General features: G+C 44.6%; 1 protein-coding gene across 1 annotated transcript; it reads right to left on the reverse strand.

Moving 5' to 3' along the window:
- LOC119958858 (zinc finger MYM-type protein 1-like) lies at positions 1-24,560 on the reverse strand. The gene is made up of 3 exons (XM_038787362.1): positions 24,529-24,560; positions 20,916-22,749; positions 1-180 (listed from the first exon to the last, which is right to left on the reverse strand). The coding sequence occupies exons 2-3, from the start codon at positions 22,740-22,742 to the stop codon at positions 1-3; spliced, it is 2,007 nt and encodes a 668-aa protein (XP_038643290.1). The 5' UTR covers positions 22,743-22,749; positions 24,529-24,560.
- Between the last annotated feature and the right edge of the window lie 1,873 nt (positions 24,561-26,433).

The raw sequence follows: 26,433 nt of genomic DNA on the forward strand, positions 1-26,433 counted from the left end.
TTAAATCTCCGTCTTTTGCCGAATTTGGACAGGCTCCTCAATGACGGAATCACACACATCACTCAGTGAAATTCCTCCGGGAAACATTGAACGGTTTATCGTGAGCTGGTTCCATTTACTGCATTCAGAAGCAGCATTCCTGTCAGTGAGCAGGTCACACTCGCTGCTGCCGCCTGCTGCCTGTGACCAGCAACAAAACCAATTGCAGAGACAGAGTCAGATCATCATCATGGGACAAATAGTAAGAATAATAACCGCTTATTGTCACAAGTAGGCTTCATTGAATTTACTGTGAAGTCGCCACATTCCGGCGCCTGTTCGGGGACGCCGGTATGGAAATTGAACTCGCGCTGTTGCCGTGGTTCTGCATTACAAACCAGCTGTTTCGACCACTGTGCTAACCCAGTCCCTCAACACAAATCCCGAGAGACAGGATCAGAGGAAAGGTTGATTTTCTGCAGTGTGGACTTCACTACAGAACAATGAGAAAAGCAGGACATGAGAGTTGAATGAGGGAAAGAGACTTTTCTTCACACAAAAGGGAACGGAAATTAGGAACTCGCGCCCAACAAGCCAGTGAAACTGAGAGTCAACAAAATAGTTTTGAATATTCAATTTATTTTAAACCAGCTCTGGTCTGATTGTTACTGAAATCGTTTGAGGGAGCTGGAGTTATGATGCACTTGAGCCCTGAATCAATGTTAATGAAGAGCGGAACAGTCAGGAGGCGCTGAATGGCCAGCACAGTTTGTTCGCTCCTGTGAATACAACAGAATATCAAGAGAAACAGCTGAAAACACACATTGCATTTCATTCATTGAGTCCTAGTGAGCGATGGTGGTATAGTGGTGAGTATCGTTCCCTTCCAATCGACCCCGGTTCGATTCCCGCAATAGCAAATTAGAAATTTCTGCCTCACTTCCTGAGAAAGAGATTTTCACGTTTTTAGGGGCAGCAGGGTAGCATGGTGGTTAGCATAAATGCTTCACAGCTGGTTCGATTGCTGTCTGTGTGGAGTGGGTTTGTGGAGTACCGGCAATAAGTACCGGCAATAAAGAATTCGGAATACAAACTTGACCAACTGGAGTCAGCCAGAGGTCTCGTGTCAAGGAGTGCAAACACCACATTGACTTCCATAGTGTTCGCTCAGAATCAGAGGCGTCCCTCTGCAAATTTTGAACTTCAGCTATCTCTGGCATGCCCTTCGTCCGTAATGCAGGTACCCGGTTTAGAGCCTGATAAGCCCCACTGGGAACAATTAAAGAGGTTGATGAAGCTGCAGTTTTAGCAGCTGAATCAGCACGGGCATTTCCTAATTGAACAGGAGTGTCACCCTTTGTGTGCGCAACACATTTAATAACTGCCAATTGACTGGGTAGCTGAATAGCATCGAGGAGATTTTTAACCCAAAGTGCATTTTGAATGGGAATTCCCACAGAGGTGAGAAAACCTCGCTGTTGCCAGAGGCGGCCGAAATCATGGGTCACGCCAAAGGCATACCTAGAATCAGTGTAAACATTAGTACTTTTGCCTGTGGCCAAAATACATGCTGGAGTCAGGGCGAATAGCTCGGCTTTTTGTGCAGAGACAGGGGTCTGGAAGGCTGCTGCTTCCTGGACGTCAGTGTCGGTTACCACGGCATATCCCGACTGTGGGACCCCAAATAGGGAAATGGAAGAACTGCCATCAACATCAAAAATTAGATCTGGATTATCAATAGGCCTGTCTGTTAAATCCGGGCGAGGTGCGGTAAGGAAGTGATTCCGAAGCAAACAATTGTGTGGTGGGTCCCCAAGGTTATTGGGGGTGGGGGGGGAGCTGTTCAAGGAACACAGCCGGATTTAAGGTTGAACAATAATGAATCGAGAGGTCGGGGTTTTGCAATAGTGAAACCTCATAGCGGCTCAATCGCGCTTGAGTCAGATTCTGGGTTTGCTGAGACGTTAGGAGAGCCACGATAGAGTGTGAAGTATGCACTTGTACTGGTTGGTGAAGGGTTAGATTAGAGGCTGCCTGGACTAACAAATGGACAGCAGTAAGAATTTGGGTGAAAAGGTCTGTCATACATAGGTCGTGTGCTGGGGCGGTAGCCAGGGTGTTTTTCAGGGTAATAAAAGATTGCTTTGCTGAATCAGGTAGATCAAACTTAAGAGGAGCATTTTGAGAGGAGTAGGGAGTTAATTCTTTAGTATATACAGTAACATTCGGAATCCATTGTCTGCAAAAGTTCACTAATCCTAAAAAGGCTCGCACCTGCTTGGGCGATGTAGGAAATGGGGTCTGCAGTATAGGAGTAATGCGTTCTTGAGTAAGGGAGCGATCAGTAGCACTTATTAGGACATCCAAAAATTTGACCTGTTGTTGGCCTTTATGAACTTTAGCGGGCGGGATCACATATCCCCATGAATCGAGACGGATGAGGAGGTAAAAAGTGTCACGTTGGTTAGCGATGAAATGAGGGCTGGCAATGAGTAAGTCATCAACATATTGAATGATGGTGGAGCCACCAGGAGGTGCTAATGTTGCTAATTGGGAGTGCAATGCCTGTGAGAAAAGGGTTGGAGAATAAATAAAACCCTGTGGAAGTCGAGTCCAAGTGTATTGCGTCCCCTTAAATGTAAAGGCAAACAAATACTGTGATTCAGGGGCGAGGGGTATCGCAAAAAAGGCATGTTGCAAATCAACAAGGGTAAAAATAGTCGCTTCCGGTGGGACATTGCTAAGGATTGTCACTGGATTTGGGACAATAGGATGTAAGGGTTCAACTATCTGATTAATAAGCCGGATGTCTTGGACTAAACGTCATTCGGATGGTATTCCTATCTTAGGAACAGGAAGAATCGGGGTGTTACAGGGCGATTGGCACGGTATCAAAATTCCCTGTTGAAGGAACGATTGAATCATGACCGAGACTCCTTCTTCAGCCTCTGGCCACAAAGGGTACTGTGAAATTGAGGGCAAGGGCATATCAGGTTTGACTCTAATAACAACAGGAGGGACATTAGTGAGACCAACTTCGTGTTTGGAGGCTGCTCATAAATCTGCGTAGTTCAAAAGTTGTAGATTGGGTTGAATGATGATGGTGCAGTGTGCCAATGTGGACAAATGGGCGTTTAAAATATTCTAAAGTGCCTGCGGGTAGGGTTTGACTATCATAAAGGAAAGGATCAGCTTTTCCTCTTAGTGCAGCTGCCAGAAATCCCAAGGACTTGGCACTGTGGCCTTCGTTGACAGAAAGGGTCACGTGGGGTGATACAAGTCTTGACTGACGTCATAGGCTGTGGGGTAAATCGACAAGAAAGGTAGACCCTTCTTTTGTCTTGGTAAATGCTCTCCAAATCGGGCGAGGTTACTGTATGATCGTAGCAAGAGTGACATGTGGATTGGGAATATCTAAGGGAGGTGAAAAGTGTGAGGGATCAAAATCAATCGACCACCACTGTGGAGTAGTGAATAGGGGAAAGTTTCGAAGCTGGGCCTGCGGGATAGGTGATATGGTAATGCCGTTATAAAGGCTTGGGTTACTATATTCTCTCATCTGGACTCTATCGGGTGTTTTAAACAGTGGTACTCAGGGTTAACGTTAGCTGCCAGCATAGAACACAGAGCAATCAGGCGCAGGCACAGAAGTTATTAAATCTTGCAGCTGGTGACCTCGTATTTGAGACAGTTCTATAAACATTCCATTATCAATGCACTGTATTACCGCTCCGAATTTGCAGTGTCTGTCTGCCTAATATGGTCAGGTGTCGCTAGTTGAGGTACATCTTTCCTGCGAGAGTGCTATGAATACCAGCAGAGGGCAGCAGAGCAGAGCTACTGATCAGCTGTTCTGGGGAAATTTGCATACGTGCAGTGCGGTCAGCCTAAGTTGAAGGTGAACCTGCGAAGAAGACCCAAGGAGTTTGAGTAAAGGCAAGCAACCAGCAGAGGGCAGCAGAGCAGAGCTACTGATCAGCTGTTCTGGGGAAATTTGCATACGTGCAGTGCGGTCAGCCTAAGTTGAAGGTGGTTTGTGGAGGGGCTGTTGGCAAGTGACAGTTAAACCCGAAACACTTTGTGAGTGTTTCCCACCCTACCTCCTCCTCTAACCAACCCCCCCACCCCACGGTGGTTGGGAAGCGGGAGCAGGGGCCTGTCGTGAAGGTGAGTGAGTGCCTTTAAATTTGCTTACCTTTCAGCGGGATAAGGGTTTGAGGTAATATCAGGTAAGCTCTTCCTTTCTTTTTCTTTTTCTTGTTTTTTTTTTTTAATCTAGAGGGGATGTCAGGGAAGGCAGTACAATGCTCCTCCTGCAGAATGTTTGAGGTGAGGGAAGCCGTCAGTGTCCCTGCTGATTTCATCTGTGGGAAGTGCACCCAACTCCAGCTCCTCAAAAACCGTGTTAGGGACCTGGAGCTTGAGCTGGATGAACTTCGGATCATTCGGGAGGCAGAGGGGGTCATAGATAGGAGCTTCAGGGAAGTAGTTACACCAAAGACTGGAGATAGATGGGTAACTGTAAGAGGGACTGGGAAGAAGCAGTCAGTGCAGGGACCCCCTGCGGTCGTTCCCCTGAGTAACAAGTATACCGTTTTGGATACTTGTGGGGGGGACGACTTACCAGGGGTAAGCCATGGGGTACGGGCCTCTGGCACGGAGTCTGTCCCTGTTGCTCAGAAGGGAAGGGGGGAAAGGAGTAGAACATTAGTAATTGGGGACTCAATAGTCAGGGGCACAGATAGGAGATTTTGTGGGAGCGAGAGAGACTCACGTTTGGTATGTTGCCTCCCAGGTGCAAGGGTACGTGATGTCTCGGATCGTGTTTTCCGGGTCCTTAAGGGGGAGGGGGAGCAGCCCCAAGTCGTAGTCCACATTGGCACTAACGACATAGGTAGGAAAGGGGACAAGGATGTCAGGCAGGCCTTTAGGGAGCTAGGATGGAAGCTCAGAGCGAGAACAAACAGAGTTGTTATCTCTGGGTTGTTGCCCGTGCCACGTGATAGTGAGATGAGGAATAGGGAGAGAGAGCAATTAAACACGTGGCTACAGGGATGGTGCAGGCGGGAGGGATTCAGATTTCTGGATAACTGGGGCTCTTTCTGGGGAAGGTGGGACCTCTATAGACAGGATGGTCTACATCTGAACCTGAGGGGCACCAATATCCTGGGGGGGAGATTTGTTAGTACTCTTTGGGGGGGTTTAAACTAATTCAGCAGGGGCATGGGAACCTGGATTGTAGTTTTGGGGTGCGAGAGATTGAGAGTAGAGAGGTCAGGAGCACAGTTTTGACTTCGCAGGAGGGCGGCAGTGTTCAGGTCTGTGGTTTGAAGTGTGTCTATTTCAATGCCAGGAGTATACGAAATAAGGTAGGGGAACTGGCAGCATGGGTTGGTACCTGGGACTTCGATGTTGTGGCCATTTCAGAGACATGGATAGAGCAGGGACAGGAATGGTTGTTGCAGGTTCCGGGGTTTAGGTGCTTTAGTAAGGTCAGAGAAGGGGGCAAAAGAGGGGGAGGTGTGGCGCTGCTAGTCAAGGACAGTATTACGGTGGTAGAAAGGATGCAAGATGGGGACTCTTCTTCCGAGGTAGTATGGGCTGAGGTTAGAAACAGGAAAGGAGAGGTCACCCTGTTGGGAGTTTTCTATAGGCCACCTAATAGTTCTAGAGATGTAGAGGAAAGGATGGCGAAGATGATTCTGGAAAAGAGCGAAAGTAACAGGGTAGTTGTTATGGGAGACTTTAACTTTCCTAATATTGACTGGAAAAGATATAGTTCGAGTACATTGGATGGGTCGTTCTTTGTACAATGTGTGCAGGAGGGTTTTCTGACACAATATGTTGACAGGCCAACAAGAGGTGAGGCCACTTTGGATTTGGTTTTGGGTAATGAACCAGGCCAGGTGTTAGATCTGGAGGTAGGTGAACACTTTGGAGACAGTGACCACAATTCGGTGACCTTTACGTTAGTGATGGAAAGGGATAAGTATACCCCGCAGAGCAAGAGTTATAGCTGGGGGAAGGGCAATTATGATGCCATTAGACATGACTTAGGATGTGTTGGTTGGAGAAGTAGGCTGCAAGGGTTGGGCACACTGGATATGTGGAGCTTGTTCAAGGAACAGCTATTGCATGTTCTTGATAAGTACGTACCAGTCAGGCAGGGAGGAAGGGGTCGAGCGAGGGAACCGTGGTTTACCAAAGAAGTGGAATCTCTTGTTAAGAGGAAGAAGGAGGCCTATGTGAAGATGAGGCGTGAAGTTTCAGTTGGGGCGCTTGATAGTTACAAGGAAGCGAGGAAGGATCTAAAGAGAGAGCTGAGACGAGCAAGGAGGGGACATGAGAAGTCTTTGGCAGGTAGGATCAAGGAAAACCCAAAAGCTTTCTATAGGTATGTCAGGAATAAAAGAATGACTAGGGTAAGAGTAGGGCCAGTCAAGGACAGTGGTGGGAAGTTGTGTGTGGAGGCTGAGGAGATAAGCGAGATACTAAATGAATACTTTTCGTCAGTATTCACTCAAGAAAAAGATAATATTGTGGAGGAGAATGCTGAGACCCAGGCTATTAGAATAGATGGCATTGAGGTGCGTAGGGAAGAAGTGTTGGCAATTCTGGACAAGGTGAAAATAGATAAGTCCCCGGGGCCGGATGGGATTTATCCTAGGATTCTCTGGGAAGCCAGGGAAGAGATTGCTGAGCCTTTGGCTTTGATTTTTAGGTCATCATTGGCTACAGGAATAGTGCCAGAGGACTGGAGGATAGCAAATGTGGTCCCTTTGTTCAAGAAGGGGAGTAGAGATAACCCCGGTAACTATAGGCCGGTGAGCCTAACGTCTGTGGTGGGTAAAGTCTTGGAGAGGATTATAAAAGATACGATTTATAATCATCTAGATAGGAATAATATGATTAGGGATAGTCAGCATGGTTTTGTGAAGGGTAGGTCATGCCTCACGAACCTTATCGAGTTCTTTGAGAAGGTGACTGAACAGGTAGACGAGGGTAGAGCAGTTGATGTGGTGTATATGGATTTCAGTAAAGCGTTTGATAAGGTTCCCCACGGTCGGCTATTGCAGAAAATACGGAGGCTGGGGATTGAGGGTGATTTAGAGATGTGGATCAGAAATTGGCTAGTTGAAAGAAGACAGAGAGTGGTAGTTGATGGGAAATGTTCAGAATGGAGTTCAGTTACGAGTGGCGTACCACAAGGATCTGTTCTGGGGCCGTTGCTGTTTGTCATTTTTATAAATGACCTAGAGGAGGGCGCAGAAGGATGGGTGAGTAAATTTGCAGACGACACTAAAGTCGGTGGAGTTGTAGACAGTGCGGAAGGATGTTGCAGGTTACAGAGGGACATAGATAAGCTGCAGAGCTGGGCTGAGAGGTGGCAAATGGAGTTTAATGTGGAGAAGTGTGAGGTGATTCACTTTGGGAAGAATAACAGGGATGCGGAATATTTGGCTAATGGTAAAATTCTTGGTAGTGTGGATGAGCAGAGGGATCTCGGTGTCCATGTACATAGATCCCTGAAAGTTGCCACCCAGGTTGATAGGGTTGTGAAGAAGGCCTATGGTGTGTTGGCCTTTATTGGTAGAGGGATTGAGTTCCGGAGCCATGAGGTCATGATGCAGCTGTACCAAACTCTGGTACGGCCGCATTTGGAGTATTGCGTACAGTTCTGGTCGCCTCATTATAGGAAGGACGTGGAAGCTTTGGAACGGGTGCAGAGGAGATTTACCAGGATGTTGCCTGGTATGGAGGGAAAATCTTATGAGGAAAGGCTGATGGACTTGAGGTTGTTTTCGTTAGAGAGAAGAAGGTTAAGAGGTGACTTAATAGAGGCATACAAAATGATCAGAGGGTTAGATAGGGTGGACAGCGAGAGCCTTCTCCCGCGGATGGAGGTGGCTAGCACGAGGGGACATAGCCTTAAATTGAGGGGTAATAGATATAGGACAGAGGTCAGAGGTGGGTTTTTTACGCAAAGAGTGGTGAGGCCGTGGAATGCCCTACCTGCAACAGTAGTGAACTCGCCAACATTGAGGGCATTTAAAAATTTATTGGATAAGCATATGGATGATAAGGGCATAGTGTAGTTAGATGGCCTTTCGTTTTTTTTTTCCATGTCGGTGCAACATCGAGGGCCGAAGGGCCTGTACTGCGCTGTATCGTTCTATGTTCTATGTTCTATGTTCTAATAGTCAATTTTCAATATTTGCTATTTAACCAGTTTTTTGGAAAGAGACATTACTGGATGTTTATCATTTCTTTTTATTTCAAATGAACTGAGCCACCGCCGAGTCTATCTGGACAGCCTGAAACGATCTGGTTATTTTAGACAAGAATCTATTGTTAAGTTCCTAACCGTAATCTTGTTTTGACTTTGCTCCCCTTTTTTTCATTTTGGGAGATTTGTTATCCTCAGATATTCCTGAACAAAAACTAATGGAGTGTTTTAGCCCCTTTCTGATCAAGGTGGATAGCCTAACTTGGTTTTTTTCCATATGCACATTCCATTTTCAAGATCTGTCAATTCTATACTCAATTTTAATTCTTTATCCTGCTAATAAGGAAGCATCCTTCAATTTTGGACAATATTCCCTCCATAGAACAACTAACTTTTTAGCAGTTGACGCCCTATTACTTTCCTAAATCACTTGTTGAGCTTCTATTACTGTTGATAGGCCTTTAGTTGTTCACACAGCGTTTGCAGTACGCTGCCATTTTAAAAAGTTGTATCTAAAGTTTTACCCATTGCACACTTTGTCTGATGCCAGATGGTCCTTCCGATTACAATTTTAACAATTGATTAAGGAAATTACGTGTGTGATGTTTTGTCAGGGTCCGCACGATTTTTGCCCTGTTTATGTGTTGTTAAGCAGAGTTATCAGCATCTGCAGGAGATTATAATTTAAATCACGGAGTAATCGCGCTCCATGCAAACCAATTAACAGCTCGAAGGTGACACTGTAAAGATTCTATGCCACCCGCCTTACAAAGTTAACGGGAACCTTTTATCGCGAAAGTTTCAAGTAATAACAAGGACCATGTTGGCATCGATATCTCTTTACCTCTTTCAAATAATCATAGCTTGAAACATATTTTTTAAAGTCAAAGTCTGAAAAATGAGATATGAATTATTTCCTTCTCTCTCTTATCTATCTCTCTCCCTCTCTACATAACTCTGTCTGTCTTTGGAACTCTTGTTGCTCTTTCTCTTTATCTGCCTACCTCTCCATCTCTGCCTCTCCCTGACTCGCTCTCTTTCGCTATCTCTTCCTCTGTCTCTCTTTCTCTCTCTTGGATTCAGCCCTTGTCCTCGCGGACAAATTTTGAACAAAAATGTTTCATTCTCTTTCGAAAACTTTATCTGTGTTATTCCATTTAAGTCAATTTGCACTGATTAATCTTGGAGGCATTAGCTATTCTTAGAGACGTATTTTTTTTGTCAATTCAGAAAAGACCAACTGTCTGCTGAAATGGTTAATGTTTCCTGCAGAATCTAAGGGGCGGAGAACTTGGCGTGATGCCATTTACGTCTTTTCACGCAATCTAAAAACGTATTCATATTTAATTACTCTTATTTGTAAAGTTACTTTCTTTTAAACTGATATAGTGTGAACTGAACAACTTTGAGAACATTTGCAAGAGGAAATATGAATGTTTTGCCATTAGTTTAAAAACAATTCAAGTACGCATTTTGTTGTCCTTCAGAAGATCCACTTGTTATCATAATAAGGCCAGTACAACATTCCAAGCAGTAGTTAGTTAATATCATCTGATCTACTAACTTTCATTCAAAAGCAATGTTAAACTTTAGTCATTATTACTGGCATGCTTCTAAATTGGTAACTCATTAACTTCACTTCTATAATTCCCTTATTGTAGATCTTTTAATGAACACCTTTTAGTCAATTATCATGTCTTACGTAGAGAAGGGTTGTTCGATATTTACGGCTTGCGTCTGTGACCGAGTGCGTGTCGCTAAGGGGGATACGTTAGCAGGAGTTTCATTGGTAATGGGATCAGAAGTGGGAGTCAGGACTTGGGAAAGTGGAATTGTAAGATCAGGGAGCGCAAAATGAGGGTGGGGTCCAGGGTTCAAATTCTCCTCGTCTTCCGTATCGCTTGAATAGGGGAACATCGGCATGCCAGAGCAACTGGGAGGATCCTCCTTTCCTATAATCTTACGAGCTAGCCCTATTTGTCTGGTGAGAGGAGGTTTCTTATTGCCGAATTGCTGTTTTAGTGTTTTGACTGTTTTCTATCCCAAAGCTCACATTACAATTTTAAAGTCTTCCAATCTTTCGCTTTACTGTTCACACACTCATTAATATCTCTTTTGCGGGCATTATCTCTCCAACTCATTGTGATTGTTCGTTGCGTTCAATGGACTGTTTTTTTCCACAGTAAAATTAAACAATTTGAAACCGGCATTTTTTTCTCCAGATTGCTTTTTGTTTCTGCATCAATGCTATTGTCAAAGTTCCAAGATCCCTGTGTTACCTAGTGGCCAGATATCGTTACCTAACTTATTGTTTAAAGCAGCGCTGCAGCCAATCTTCAAATATTACGTTCTTGAGAAGGGGTTTCTAAACACATGAAAAATAGAGGGGCATTGCCGCTAGTTTTGTCTAAAGTTTGTCTCATAATGTGCCCCAGGCAAAAAAACGCTCAAACAAAATTTCTGGTACCAAATCAAATTGGAGCGTCCCTGACCCCAAAAAATTACTGACAGGGTCCCTGACCCGAAAACTTAATCAAAGGGTCCCTGACCCCAAAACTTATTGACAGCCTGTATAAATCTGATGCGGATGAAAAACGAGATCAACAAGGTCCCTGACCTGCGGCTAATTACACAAAAACAATGTACTGACAGTCAAATTTAGATTCGAAAACCGTCACCTGTTTAGTTACTTCCGTCAGGGATGAGGGGTCGCAGCACAGATCCGAGAGAGAGAGAGACCAAGGTCAATCTTACCTTGTGCCGGCGTCTGTCTCTTTACTCCGGTCGTTGCTTTGATCACTTTTTCTCAGTCCCTCATGGAAGCTCACTTCAGGATATTGGATTTTTTCTCGCAGCGCCAAATGTTGTATTTTATATTTTCCCCGCGTCTTGACTGTGATAGAGAAATTCAAACAGCATTCATTAGGTAAGCAAAACTGAACTTTATTTCCGAATTAGAGCTGACTGCTAGCAGTAAATGGCTGCTACTTGGAGTCGGAAAGCCGTCAAGTACAAACTGCTGGGTCCGCCCCAAGTCTGCGCTCTTACAGGAAAAGAAGGCGATTCTTATACATTATAGGATCAAGATAACATGAATACAGCTTGGTCAGGAATTTTATTGAAAGTAAAACACAAGTAATAATCGTTACAATGGCGTCACCTTGCTGACCTTTAGGGGACTGGAGTTTCATATCATTATCTTGTCTTTGTTTTAAGAAAGGGAAGAATTTGTTTAGGAACAGGAAGAGACAGTTGTTCAGCTTGTTATGTATTGAGACTACATTTAGGCGCATGATGAAAACACCTTATCTTAGAATTTTAGAGTCACTCGGTTCTTAGGTCAAGTCGACCTCGGCTGTGTATATCTGTGTATTTTGAATCTGTGCCTTAGGTTATGTGAAAATCCGTTTAAATTCAATTGTACTAAGAAGACTTGACTAGTTTTCCCATCATGCCATTATTTGCTTCACACAATACCACACAGGGACCACTGTAAATAATGATATACTGCCCAGGGACCACTGTAAATAATGATATACTGCCCAGCGACCACTGTAAATAATGATATACTGCCCAGGGACCACTGTAAATAATGATATACTGCCCAGGGACCACTGTAAATAATGATATACTGCCCAGGGACCACTGTAAATAATGATATACTAGCCAGGGGACCACTGTAAATAATGATATACTGCCCAGGGACCACTGTAAATAATGATATACTGCCCAGGGACCACTGTAAATAATGATATACTAGCCAGGGACCACTGTAAATAATGATATACTGCCCAGGGACCACTGTAAATAATGATATACTGCCCAGGGACCACTGTAAATAATGATATACTGCCCAGGGACCACTGTAAATAATGATATACTACCCAGGGACCACTGTAAATAATGATATACTGCCCAGGGACCACTGTAAATAATGATATACTAGCCAGGGCCACTGTAAATAATGATATACTGCCCAGGGACCACTGTAAATAATGATATACTACACAGGGACCACTGTAAATAATGATATACTGCCCCGGGCCACTGTAAATAATGATATACTGCCCAGGGCCAACTGTAAATAATGACATACTGCGCAGGGACCACTGTAAATAATGATATACTGCCCAGGGCCCACTGTAAATAATGACATACTGCCCAGGGACCACTGTAAATAATGATACCTACTTAAGGCCACTGTAGATAATGAGAGAGATGCAGAGAGAGGTGAATAGAACTCTCTCTCAGAATGTCTCTCCCTGTATCTTTCTCCCCCTCTTTCTTTACCTCCCTCTCTTTTTCTCTATTATAACTCTCTCTCAGGATCTCTCTTCCTGTATCTCTGTCTGTATCCCACCGTCTACACATATGCAGAGAGAGGTGCAGAGAGATACAGAGAGGGAGACAGAGAGAGAGAGAGTGAGAGACAGATACAGAGAGACAGTGAGAGAGAGAGACAGAGAGAGAGGTACATAGGGAGAGATACAGAGACAGACAGATACTTAGAGATAGAGATAGAGATACAGAGAGAGATGCAGAGAGGGATTCTGAGAGAGATACTGAGAGGGTGAGACAGAGAGAGATACAGAGATACAGAGAGAGATAAAGAGATAGATAGAGAGAGAGACAGAGAGAGAGGCACAGAGAGAGAGATAGAGACAGAGATACTTAGAGATAGAGAGAGAGATGCAGAGAGAAATACAGAGTGATACAGAGATATACAAAGAGAGATACACAGAGAGAGATACAGAGAGAAATACAGAGAGATACAGAGAGAGATACAGAGAGTGAGATACAGGGAGTGAGATGAAGAGAGAGATACAGAGAGAGATACAGAGTGATATTCAGAGAGAGATACAGAGGGAGGTACAGAGAGATACAGAGATTGAGAGACAAATACAGAGACAGATACATACAGACAGTGAGATACAGAGAAAGATTCAGAGAGAGGTAAGAAGAGATACTGACAGAGAGATACAGAGAGTGATACAGAGATAGGTACTGAGAGAGATACAGAGATAGGTACAGAGAGAGATAGAGAGAGAGATTCAGAGAAAGGGATACAGAGATAGAGAGACAGATACAGAGGCAGGTACACACAGAGAGATACACAAAGAGATACAGAGAGAGATCAGAAAGAGATACAGAGAGCGATACAAGGAGAGGTACAGACAATGATATACAGAGAGATACGGAGAGATATAGAGAGAGATTGGGAAAGATACAGAGAGAGAGATACAGACAGATAGATACACAGATACAGAGAAAAACCGAGATACAGAGAGAGACACAGAGACAGAGTGCAACAGAGACAGACAGTGAGAGATAGAGAGAGAGAGAGAGAGAGAGAGAGAGAGAGAGAGAGAGAGAGAGAGAGAGAGAGAGAGAGAGAGAGAGGTACAGAGAGTTTGGAGCACTGTAAATAATGATATACTGCCCAGTGACCACTGTATATAATGATATACTACCCAGAGACCGCGGTAAATAATGATATACTGGCCAGGGACCACTGTAAATAATGATATACTGCCCAGGGACCACTGTAAATAATGATATACTGCCCAGGGACCACTGTAAATAATGATATACTGCCCAGGGACCACTGTAAATAATGATATACTGCCCAGGGACCACTGTAAATAATGATATACTGCCCAGGGACCACTGTAAATAATGATATACTGCCCAGGGACCACTGTAAATAATGATATACTGCCCAGGGCCCACTGTAAATCATGATATTCTAGCCAGGGACCACAATAATAATGATATTCTAGCCAGGGGCCACTGTAAATAATGATATACTAGCCAGGGATCACTGTAAATAATGATATACTGCCCAGGGACCTCTGTAAATAATGATATACTGCCCAGGGACCACTGTAAATAATGATATTCTAGCCAGGGGCCACTGTAAATAATGATATACTACCCAGGGACCTCTGTAAATAATTATACCTACTTAAGGCCACTGTAAATAATGAGAGAGATGCAGAGGGAGGTGAATAGAACTCTCTCTCACAATGTCTCTCCCTGTATCTCGCTCTCCCTTCTTCTTTACCTCCCTCTCTCTTTCTCTATCATATCTCTCTCAGGATCTCTCTTCCTGTATCTCTTTCTGTATCCCACCGTCTACACAGATGCAGAGAGAGGTGCAGAGAGATACAGAGAGAGAGACACAGAGAGAGAGAGAGAGACAGATACAGAGAGAGAGAGCGAGAGAGAGACAGAGGGAGAGGTACAGAGAGAGAGATACAGAGACAGACAGATACTTAGAGATAGAGATAGAGATACAGAGAGATACAGCGAGAGATTCAGCGAGAGGTACAGAGAGAGATACAGATTGAGATACAGATACAGAGAGAGATACAGAGAGAGAGATACAGAGAGAGAGATAAAGAGAGAGATACAGAGAGAGAGACACAGAGAGTGAGATACAGAGAAAAATACAGAGAGAGATACAGAGATAGAGAGACAGATACTGAGACAGATACACATAGAGAGAGAGACACAGAGAGATACAGAGAGAGGTACAGAGAGAGGTACAGAGAGTAGATACAGAGAGAGATACAGAGAGAGATACAGAGATAGAGAGACAGATACAGAGAGATATACAGAGAGATACAGAGAGATACAGAGAGAGGTACAGAGAGAGGTACAGAGAGAGATACAGAGAGAGATACAGAGAGAGATACAGAGATAGAGAGACAGATACAGAGACAGATACACACAGAGAGATACTGAGAGAGATACAGAGAGAGATGCAGAGGGAGGTAGTGAGAGACACAGAGAGATACAGAGAGAGGTACAGAGAGCGATACAGAAACAGATATAGAGATATATACAGAGGGAGGTAGAGAGAGTCACAGAGATACAGAGATAGACACAGGGACAGATACACACACAGAGAGATATAGGAATGCAGTCCCTGGTTCTGCTGGTCACGGATGACACCATTCCCTCCCTGCCAATCTTTCCCCTGCCCTTCGTTCTGACTCCAGAAATCTTCTGGTGACTAACATTATATTGACTGATCTGTCACTCCAGGGTTTATCCCTCTTTCCTTTTATACACAGGATGGGACATTGACAATCCCCCAGTCCCCTGGAATCACTCAGATATCAATGGGGATTGAATATCAGGGTCAGTGTTTGCACTATTTCCACACTGCATCCCTCAGTCACTGTCACACAGCCAATTCAGACCCTGTTAATCTTCTATTCATTGTGATATAAAAAGTATTGGATTGAAAGGGGTTAACTGAGCCTGTTTGTTTAGTGAGTGTGATTAATGTCAGTCTCCATGGATCCTAACCGTGTCACTGGAGGGTTTCTCTCTGCTATTAATAACAGATTCCTTTCATTGTGTTATCCCAAACTGTCAGGGGGAGCGTCAATTCCAACACTGACAGAGATCAGCTGCTCCAGAGAGACTGAGAGGAGGGATCAGAATCTGGGAACTACCCACAGGAACGTTACAGCAATGGATCAGAATCTGGGAACTATCCACAGGAACGTTACAGCAATGGATCAGAATCTGGGAACTACCCACAGGAACGTTACAGCAATGGATCAGAATCTGGGACCTATCCACAGGAACGGTACAGCAATGGATCAGAATCTGGGAAATATCCACAGGAACGTTACAGCAATGGATCAGAATCTGGGAACTATCCGCAGGAACGTTACAGCAATGGATCAGAATCTGGGAACTACCCACAGGAACGTTACAGAAATGGATCAGAATCTGGGAACTATCCACAGGAACGTTACAGCAATGGATCAGAATCTGGGAACTAGCCACAGGAACGGTACAGCAATGGAGAGGAGTTTATTCTGGGGTCTTTATTACATTTCTTACTTTCCTTTCGGTTCACCAGATTGGATCTACGGCGCACTGATGATAATTCAAGTGGGTTATTTTCCCCTCCTGGCTGTTGTCGGTGTCCCTGGTAAGTCTCCCTGTCCAGTTATTTATTGTATAAACTGCTTTAAGTGTATTATTGCTCTGGTCATTTCCATCTTGGAAAGATTGAATGCATGTTCTTCAGTTCCAGTCACTAATCTCAGTCCCTATCCACTATCCACACACCGCTCCCTGGCTGAAATCGGAGTCTGTTCACAATCTCCGCACTCCCTTTGACACTGACATTATTTATATCCAGATGTTCTCCATTCCCAATCCTGCCCACACGCCATGGCCTCACCCCAGCCGCAGGATAATCCATCATCTGTGTCTGTGTTACATCCAGGCTGGACTATTGCGATTAAATTCTAGTCACACAATTGCTGTTACAAATCTTTATGAAGCACAGATCAGCCCCCAACTCTGCTGTCCATATCCTAACCCTTACCCAATCCCAGTCACATACCATCCCTGTGCTCACTGATACCCAATCCCAGTCACATACCATCCCTGTGCTCACTGATACCCAATCCCAGCCACATACCATCCCTGTGCTCACTGATACCCAATCCCAGCCACATACCATCCCTGTGCTCACTGATACCCAATCCCAGCCACATACCATCCCTGTGCTCACTGATACCCAATCCCAGCCACATACCATCCCTGTGTTCACTGATACCCAATCCCAGCCACATACCATCCCTGTGCTCACGGATACACAATCCCAGCCACATACCATCCCTGTGCTCACTGATACGCAACCCCAGCCACATACCATCCCTGTGCTCACTGATACCCAATCCCAGTCACATACCATCCCTGTGCTCACTGATACCCAATCCCAGCCACATCCCTGTGCTCACTGATACCCAATCCCAGCCACATCCCATCCCTGTGCTCACTGATACCCAATCCCAGCCACATACCATCCCTGTGCTCAATGATACCCAATCCCAGCCACATACCATCCCTGTGCTCACTGATACCCAATCCCAGCCACATACCATCCCTGTGCTCACTGATACCCAATCCCAGCCACATACCATCCCTGTGCTCACTGATACCCAATCCCAGTCACATACCATCCCTGTGCTCACTGATACCCAATCCCAGTCACATACCATCCCTGTGCTCACTGATACCCAATCCCAGCCACATACCATCCCTGTGCTCACTGATACCCAATCCCAGCCACATACCATCCCTGTGCTCACTGATACCCAATCCCAGTCACATACCATCCCTGTGCTCACTGATACCCAATCCCAGTCACATACCATCCCTGTGCTCACTGATACCCAATCCCAGCCACATACCATCCCTGTGCTCACTGATACCCAATCCCAGTCACATACCATCCCTGTGCTCACTGATACCCAATCCCAGTCACATACCATCCCTGTGCTCACTGATACCCAATCCCAGCCACATACCATCCCTGTGCTCACTGATACCCAATCCCAGTCACATACCATCCCTGTGCTCACTGATACCCAATCCCAGTCACATACCATCCCTGTGCTCACTGATACCCAATCCCAGCCACATACCATCCCTGTGCTCACTGATACCCAATCCCAGCCACATACCATCCCTGTGCTCACTGATACCCAATCCCAGTCACATCCCATCCCTGTGCTCACTGATACCCTAATCCCAGCCACATACCATCCCTGTGCTCACTGATACCCAATCCCAGTCACATACCATCCCTGTGCTCACTGATACCCAATCCCAGCCACATACCATCCCTGTGCTCAGTGATACCCAATCCCAGTCACATACCATCCCTGTGCTCACTGATACCCAATACCAGCCACATACCATCCCTGTGCTCACTGATACCCAATCCCAGCCACATACCATCCCTGTGCTCACTGATACCCAATCCCAGTCACATCCCTGTGCTCACTGCTACCCAATCCCAGCCACATACCATCCCTGTGCTCACTGATACCCAATCCCAGTCACATACCATCCCTGTGCTCACTGATACCCAATCCCAGTCACATACCATCCCTGTGCTCACTGATACCCAATCCCAGCCACATACCATCCCTGTGCTCACTGATACCCAATCCCAGCCACATCCCATCCCTGTGCTCACTGATACCCAATCCCAGTCACATACCATCCCTGTGCTCACTGATACCCAATCCCAGCCCCATACCATCCCTGTGCTCACTGATACCCAATCCCAGCCCCATACCATCCCTGTGCTCACTGATACCCAATCCCAGCCCATACCATCCCTGTGCTCACTGATACCCAATCCCAGCCACATACCATCCCTGTGCTCACTGATACCCAATCCCAGTCACATACCATCCCTGTGCTCACTGATACCCAATCCCAGACACATACCATCGCTGTGCTCACTGATACCCAATCCCAGCCACATCCCATCCCTGTGCTCACTGATACCCAATCCCAGCCCCATACTATCCCTGTGCTCACTGATACCCAATCCCAATCACATACCATCCCTGTGCTCACTGATACCCAATCCCAGTCACATACCATCCCTGTGCTCACTGATACCCAATCCCAGTCACATACCATCCCTGTGCTCACTGATACCCAATCCCAGCTACATACCATCCCTGTGCTCACTGACACCCAATCCCAGTCACATACCATCCCTGTGCTCACTGATACCCAATCCCAGTCACATCCCAGCCCTGTGCTCACTGATACCCAATCCCAGCCACATACCACCCCTGTGCTCACTGATACCCAATCCCAGTCACATCCCATCCCTGTGCTCACTGATACCCAATCCCAGCCACATACCATCCCTGTGCTCACTGATACCCAATCCCAGCCACATACCATCCCTGTGTTCACTGATACCCAATCCCAGCCACATACCATCCCTGTGCTCACTGATACCCAATCCCAGCCACATACCATCTCTGTGTTCACTGATACCCAATCCCAGCCACATACCATCCCTGTGCTCACTCATACCCAATCCCAGCCACATACCATCCCTGTGTTCACTGATACCCAATCCCAGCCACATACCATCCCTGTACTCACTAATCCAACATTGGTTCCCAGACTGGCAGCATCTCAATAGCAATATTCTCATTCTGAGATTGAAATTCTTCACAGTCTCACACAATCATTTGTATCATTTCGAACGAATGTGAAATCAGATAATTTTCATTCCATGTCCAGTTCTGTAATTGGGAAGTTTGTGGAGGTGATGAGGATGGGTTTCTGGAGGTTGTGTTATTGGGAAGTCAGTGGGGGTGATGAGGATGGGTTTCTGGAGGCTGTGTTATTGGGAAGTTTGTGGGAGTGATGAGGATGGTTTTCTGGAGGCTGTGTTATTGGGAAGTTAGTGGGGGTGATGAGGATGGGGGTCTGGAGGCTGTGTTATTGGGAAGTTAGTGGAGGTGATGAGGATGGGTTTCTGGAGGTGGTGTTATTGGGAAGTTAGTGGGGGTGATGAGGATGGGTTTCTGGAGGCTGTGTTATTGGCAGTGCCGGCCCTAGGGTTGCTGGCGCCCCGGGCAAGCTGAACTTCGGCGCCCTTACAAGTATAATTTTTTTAAATTTTCACAAGTAGAAAAACTGAAAATGTAGAATAAAGAGTTTATTACAATATTACAAAATCGAGGCATTCAAATCTGCACAGAATCTGATCAAACTGAGAAGCATACTATATTCCGTAAGTTCACGATGATAAAAACTGTAGCTGTAACGAATTTGCTCCTAATAAAAAGTATGAACAAATGAACAGATAGAACATAGAACATAGAACAGTACAGCACAGAACAGGCCCTTCGGCCCTCGATGTTGTGTCGAGCAATGATCACCCCACTCAAACCCACGCATCCACCCCATACCCGTAACCCAACAACCCCACCCACCCCCCACCCCCCAACCTTACTTTTTAGGACACTATGGGCAATTTAGCATGGCCAATCCACCTAACCCGCACATCTTTGGACTGTGGGAGGAAACCGGAGAACCGGGAGGAAACCCACGGACACACGGGGAGGACGTGCAGACTCCGCACAGACAGTGACGCTGGAAAACATTTATTATCCTACCTAAAACATTTTTTTCTAGCCTTTAGATCTTCAAATCTTTTCATGGCACTTTCTATATCTATCTTCTTTACAAGATCATTTTCTATTGACAAAATTGCCAAAGAATTTAATCTGTCTTGAGTCATGGACGACCGTAAGTATGTCTTTGTAAGCTTCAGTTTACTAAAGCTTCTCTCTCCGGTGGCCACAGTAATAGGTATTGTAAGCATTATTCTTAATGCAACCCAAAGATTTGGCATGACAGCCTGTAACTTATTAATGTTTATGAACCTAACGGCTTCTATTGGAAGCTTTCCATCTTCAGGAAATAATTCTTTTGCAATATCCAGTTCAGTCAAGAGATCACATCCATTAATATCACTATTTTCTTGGTACTTTAACTTATCCTCCAAACCTTGACATGCTACTTTGAGTTTACTTTTATCTGGCAGATCTTTTAGGTTATTTAAAAATCCCCATGTGTTATTGAAACTTTGTAACTGTTCAAATCTCTCTGATAAAGAATTAATAGCTCTGTCGAGTATTACATTGAACACATGATTATGAAATCTTTTTTCTGGGTCATCTGCATTTGGAACCTCGTCAATGCACTCATATTCAAACAGCTTCCTTTTTCTGCTTATTCTTTTACTTCTGAAAATGGGCTCTACATCTAATTCTGTAGCTAATTCTTTTGCTGACTCTCGTGCTTTTTCATATCCATTTGCACGATAATCAATTAAGTAATCATTGACATTATTCATTAATGAAACTGCGGTAGACATTTCCACAGAGGTGTTCTGCATAGTTTTACTGACAACATTTACTCTGCCTAAGACATCATACCAGACATTCAGCATCACTAGAAAACTGTAATCTTCTATTTGTGTTACAAGAGTCTCTGCTTCATGTCGCATTGCAGGATCAGAAGCAGGCATTTCTGAAAGTTCATAAAGAGCTTCTCGGATTCCTATAATTTCATATTTAATGGCTTTGACACATTCTAATCTGCACTCCCATCTAGTCTCGCATAAAGGTTTTGCAGTGAGGCATTTAACATGTTTTTTCAGTGCATGCCATCTGCAAGGAGAGGCAGAAAACAAAATATATATGCGCTGGACAGTACCAAAAAGTGAAGTGGATTCCCGGCAACTTGTTGCCCTGTCACCAACCACTAAGTTTAGGCTATGACATCCACATGGCATATAAAACGCCTGTGGATTTTCTTTCATGATCCGTGCCTGAACCCCTTTATTCTTTCCTTTCATATTTGAACCATTATCATAGCCCTGACCTCTGCAGTTATGTAAGTCTAGCTCGCTCGCTCTCAGAAAATCAAGTATACTTTCATATAATCCTTTGCCTGTAGTATCTATAACTGGTTTATAGTTAACAAAATGTTCCTTTATTGAAATGTCTTCTACATCTAAAAATCGTATTGTAAATGAAAGCTGCTCCACATGACTTATATCTGGCGTACAGTCTAAGATAAGACTAAAATATTTGGCTTCTTTAGCTCGGTTTAATATATTTTCCTGAACAGCATTTCCCAACAAATTGATTATTTCATTCTGAACATTTTTTCCGCAATAGTGAATGTGAGTTTCTTTAGACACAACCCGACGTAAATGTTCACTCATTGTCAGATCATATTTTCCAAGTAGCTCGATAAGACCTAAAAAATTCCCATTGTGCGGTGTAAATAATGTGTCTGAAGTTCCTCTGAAAGCCAAATTATGTTCAGCTAAATACAGAGTGATGCTCATTAAACGTTCCAAAACTTTACACCAATGCTCTCGTTCTTTTCCCACTCGTGACTGCATCCCCTTATCAATAGATTTATTAGTCTGCAATCGCAGTGATGTTTCAAACCACTTCTTAAGACATTCCAGATGATGTACTGCATTTTCATGTGACTGCAAATATTCATGAGCATGCTTCCAGTCATTAATTCCAGATTTTCCTAACAATGACTTATTTGAGAAGCCAAAAATTTTGCAACAAAAGCAATAAATTTTATTGGTGCTCTCTGAATAAATAAGCCACCTTCTAAGAAAATTCTCACCGTTGTTTATTTTCCTATACATCATTGTCACAGAGAAACTACGTTTATTTGCATCTTTTGGAAAATTGTACTGTTTATTAATAGGATGCGACCCATTCATAATGATGTGATCACTTTCAGCCATTGATAATTCATCTGGCCAGTGTGCTGGATCATTGTAGTTGATATTTCTTTTGGGGGAGTTTTCAAATTTACTTTCAACATTCTCAGTATTACCTGCTGTGACATTATTGCCTAAGTCGTCAACAGCATTACAATTGTGATCTTGATGTTTTAATTCATGCATGCAATTGTTCTTTCCTTCAGAAAGTACAGTATCTTCAGTTGGTTTGACTTCACAATTATTAGATGACAAATCTGGAGAGATAGATGTAGCTGAAGAAGTTGAGCCTGCATTGTCCCCACTGTTAGACTTAGGACTGAAAAAACTTGATAGCTTTGGGTGTTTCCTGGCTGCTTCTTCTTGTTGAAGACGTCTTTTTCTGTTTTCATAGCCGGATAACTTTTTTGGAGGCATTTGCTATCTAGGAAAATATTAAAACAAATCTAAAATGGAATATAATATATATGTATAGTATATACACATATATATATATATATATATATTGTTGGTGAGTGTAAGATACTGGTCTTTTTGTTCCAGTCTGATGAGGAACTGTTCAGAATAAATCTGTTTACCACCAGTGTGGGTTTTCTTCATATAATGCTCTTCACGTTATTGTGATTTGTCCGTGTGTCAATGTCATTGCGTCAACACCAGGGGCAGCACGGTAGCCTTGTGGATAGCACAATCGCTTCATAGCTCCAGGGTCCCAGGTTCGATTCCGGCTTGGGTCACTGTCTCTGCGGAGTCTGCACATCCTCCCCGTGTGTGCGTGGGTTTCCTCCGGGTGCTCCGGTTTCCTCCCACAGTCCAAAGATGTGCGGGTTAGGTGGATTGGCCATGATAAATTGCCCTTAGTATCCAAAATTGCCCTTAGTGTTTGGTGGGGTTACTGGGTAATGGGGATAGGGTGGAGGTGTTGACCTTGGATAGGGGGTAGGGTGCTCTTTCCAAGAGCTGGTGCAGACTCGATGGGCCGAATGGCCTCCTTCTGCACTGTAAATTCGATGTAAGTCTATGTAAATCAGATTCAGATAATATAAAATATAGTCAGGGTCAGTCAGTTGCTTAAAGGTATTGTAACTGATGAATTTTGAAAACCTAGTGTGTCTGGGCGAACTCTGAATCACGCAATAAGCATCGACGCTTCGGTTTCAAAATTCAGCCTTGCAAATAAACTTAACAGATAAGGTTAACTCGGCAAGGAGTACCCAGAAACTCCCTCCAAATGCAATTTACGGCGGCAAAGTCTGCCTCGTGTGTGTGTTTTTTTAAACAACACTTTGAGAGAGCACCAGATGTATAATGACATTTCGGGAAGCTAATTAGACCCAGTTAGTTAATCTACAATACCTGACTCTATTATAAGAGTTATAAAACTCTATATTTTATAATAGAGTCAGGTATTGTAGATTAACTAACTGGGTCTAATTAGCTTCCCGAAATTTCACTATACTTCTGGTACTCTCTCGAAGTGTTGTTTAAAAAAACACACACACGAGGCAGACTTTGCCGCCGTAAATAGCATTTGGATGGAGTTTCTGGGTACTCCTTGCCAAGTTAACCTTATCTGTTAAGTTTATTTGCAAGGCTGAATTTTGAAACCTAAGCGTCGATGCTTATTGCGTGATTCAGAGTTCGCCCAGACACACGAGGTTTTCAAAATTCATCAGTTACAATACACTATAGTCAGTTGCTTAAGTGTATTGTAACTGATGAATTTTGAAAACCTCGTGTGTCTGGGCGAACTCTGAATCACGCAATAAGCACGACGCTTAGGTTTCAAAATTCAGCCTTGCAAATAAACTTAACAGATAAGGTTAACTCGGCAAGGAGTACCCAGAAACAAGAAACTCCCTCCAAATGCTATTTACGGCGGCAAAATCTGCCTTGTGTGTGTGTTTTTTTAAACAACACTTCGAGAGAGCACCAGAAGTATAATGAAATTTCGGGAAGCTAATTAGACCCAGTTAATCTACAATACCTGAACCTGACTCTCGCTGACCTAAGGTGCGCATTCCAATTTCCACCAAGAGGGCTAAATAGGCATAGCACCTCAGAAACTGCAGCGCTCCGAGTAGGAAAAATTCCGAGCCAGTCTCAGAGTCTGAGGCATTATTCTCCTAAAGTTTGCTTTCAGCCCACTTGTGGCTGTTCAGCTTATTGTAGCCCAAACTAAGATTGTGAGGGTTTAACTCACAGTTTGTTTAGTCTCTCTCTCTCTGACTCTCTCTCTCATTCCTTCGTCTGGTTCCTTTTCTCTCCTTCAAACAAGTTAGTTTTTTTTTTGTCTCGTGATGGGATTTTGTCTCGTGATGGGATTGGCGCCCCCGAGCACATGGCGCCCCGGGCGACTGCCCGAGTTGCCGGTACCTTGAGCCGGCCCTGGTTATTGGGATGTTAGTGGGGGTGATGAGGATGGGTTACTGGAGGTGGTGTTATTGGGGAGTGAGTGGAGGTGATGAGGATGGGTTTCTGGAGGCTGTGTTATTGGGAAGTTAGTGGGGGTGATGAGGATGGGTTTCTGGAGGCTGTGTTATTGGGAAGTCAGTGGAGGTGATGAGGATGGGTTTCTGGAAGATGTGTTATTGGGGAGTTAGTGGAGGTGATGATTGGATTGGATTTGTTTATTGCCATGAGGTACAGTGAAAAGTATTTTTCTGCGAGCAGCTCACCAGATCGTTCAGTACATGGGAAGAAAAGAAAATACATAATAGGCAACACAATATATACAATGTAACTACATCAGCATTGGCATCGGATGAAGCAGACAGGGTGTAGTGATAATGAGGTCAGTCAATAAGAGGGTCATTTAGGAGTCTGGTGACAGTGGGGAAGAAGCTGTTTTTGAGTCTGTGCGTGCGTGTTCTCAGACTTCTGTATCTCCTGCCCGATGGAAGAAGTTGGAAGAGTGAGTAAGCCGGGTGGGAGGGATCCTTGATTATGCTGCCCGCTTTCCCCCGGCAGCGGGAGGTGTAGATGGACGTGAGTGGACCAGGACAGATTTTTGGTCACCCCTAGGAATTTGAAACTGCTCACCATCTCCACCTCGGCCCCATTGATGCTGACAGGGGTGTGTACAGTACTTTGCTTCCTGAAGTCAATGACCAGCTCTTTAGTTTTGCTGGCATTGAGGGAGAGATTGTTGCCGATACACCACTCCACTAGGTTCTCTATCTCCCTCCTGTATTCCGGCTCATCGTTATTCGAGATCCGGCCCACTATGGTCGTATCGGCAGCAAACTTGTAGATGGAATTATAACCAAGTTTTGCCACGCAGTTGTGTGTGTACAGGGCGTAGAGTAGTGGGCTAAGTACGCAGCCTTGCAGGTATTGCTGACTACTGTGGAGGAGGTGTTGTTGTTCATTCTTACTGATTGTGATCTGTTGGTCAGAAAATCGAAGATCCAGTTGCAGAGTACGTACTGCTTTCTTTGGCACGCAGTCGTCCACACATTTGCTGATGAAGTCTGTGACGGTGGTGGCATACTCATTTAAGTTAGTCGCTGAGTTCTTAAATATGGACCAGTCCACTGTCTCCAAGCAGTCACGTCAGGACTCTTCTGTCTCCTCGGACCAGCACTGCACAACCTTCTTAGCTGGATTCTCCCGCTTGAGTTTCTGCTTGTAAGCCGGAAGAAGGAGAACCGTCTTATGGTCTGGTTTCACAATGTGTGGTCGTGGGATGGAACGGTAGGCGCCCTTGATTTTTGAGTAGCAGTGGTCAAGAGTGTTGTCACCCCTGGTGGGACAGGAGATGTGCTGGTGGAAGTTTGGTGGACGTTGGCCATGTTGAAGTCTCCGGCCACGATGAACAAAGCCTCCGGGTGTTCTGTTTCGTAGTTGTTTATAACTGTGTACAGTTCGTGAAGATGTGTTTCTGGAGGTTGTGTTATTGGGAAGTTAGTGGGGGTGATGAGGATGGGTTTCTGGAGGTTGTGTTATTGGGAAGTTAGTGGAGGTGATGAGGATGGGTTTCTGGAGGCTGTGTTATTGGGAAGTTAGTGGAGGTGATGAGGATGGGTTTCTGGAGGTTGTGTTATTGGGAAGTTAGTGGAGGTGATGAGGATGGGTTTCTGGAGGCTGTGTTATTGGGAAGTTAGTG

The sequence above is a fragment of the Scyliorhinus canicula genome, chromosome 31 (assembly GCF_902713615.1).
Source record: "Scyliorhinus canicula chromosome 31, sScyCan1.1, whole genome shotgun sequence".
Taxonomy (NCBI): Eukaryota; Metazoa; Chordata; class Chondrichthyes; order Carcharhiniformes; family Scyliorhinidae; genus Scyliorhinus; species Scyliorhinus canicula.

Excerpts from the sequence above, each read along its gene's own strand:
- LOC119958858 (XM_038787362.1), bottom strand. The coding sequence starts at position 22,742 with ATGCCTCCAAAAAAGTTATCCGGCTATGAAAACAGAAAAAGACGTCTT. Across the intron at positions 181-20,915 it reads CAGTTTCATTAATGAATAAT|GCAGCAGGCGGCAGCAGCGA; the intron begins GTCAATGATTAC and ends TGCTGGTCACAG.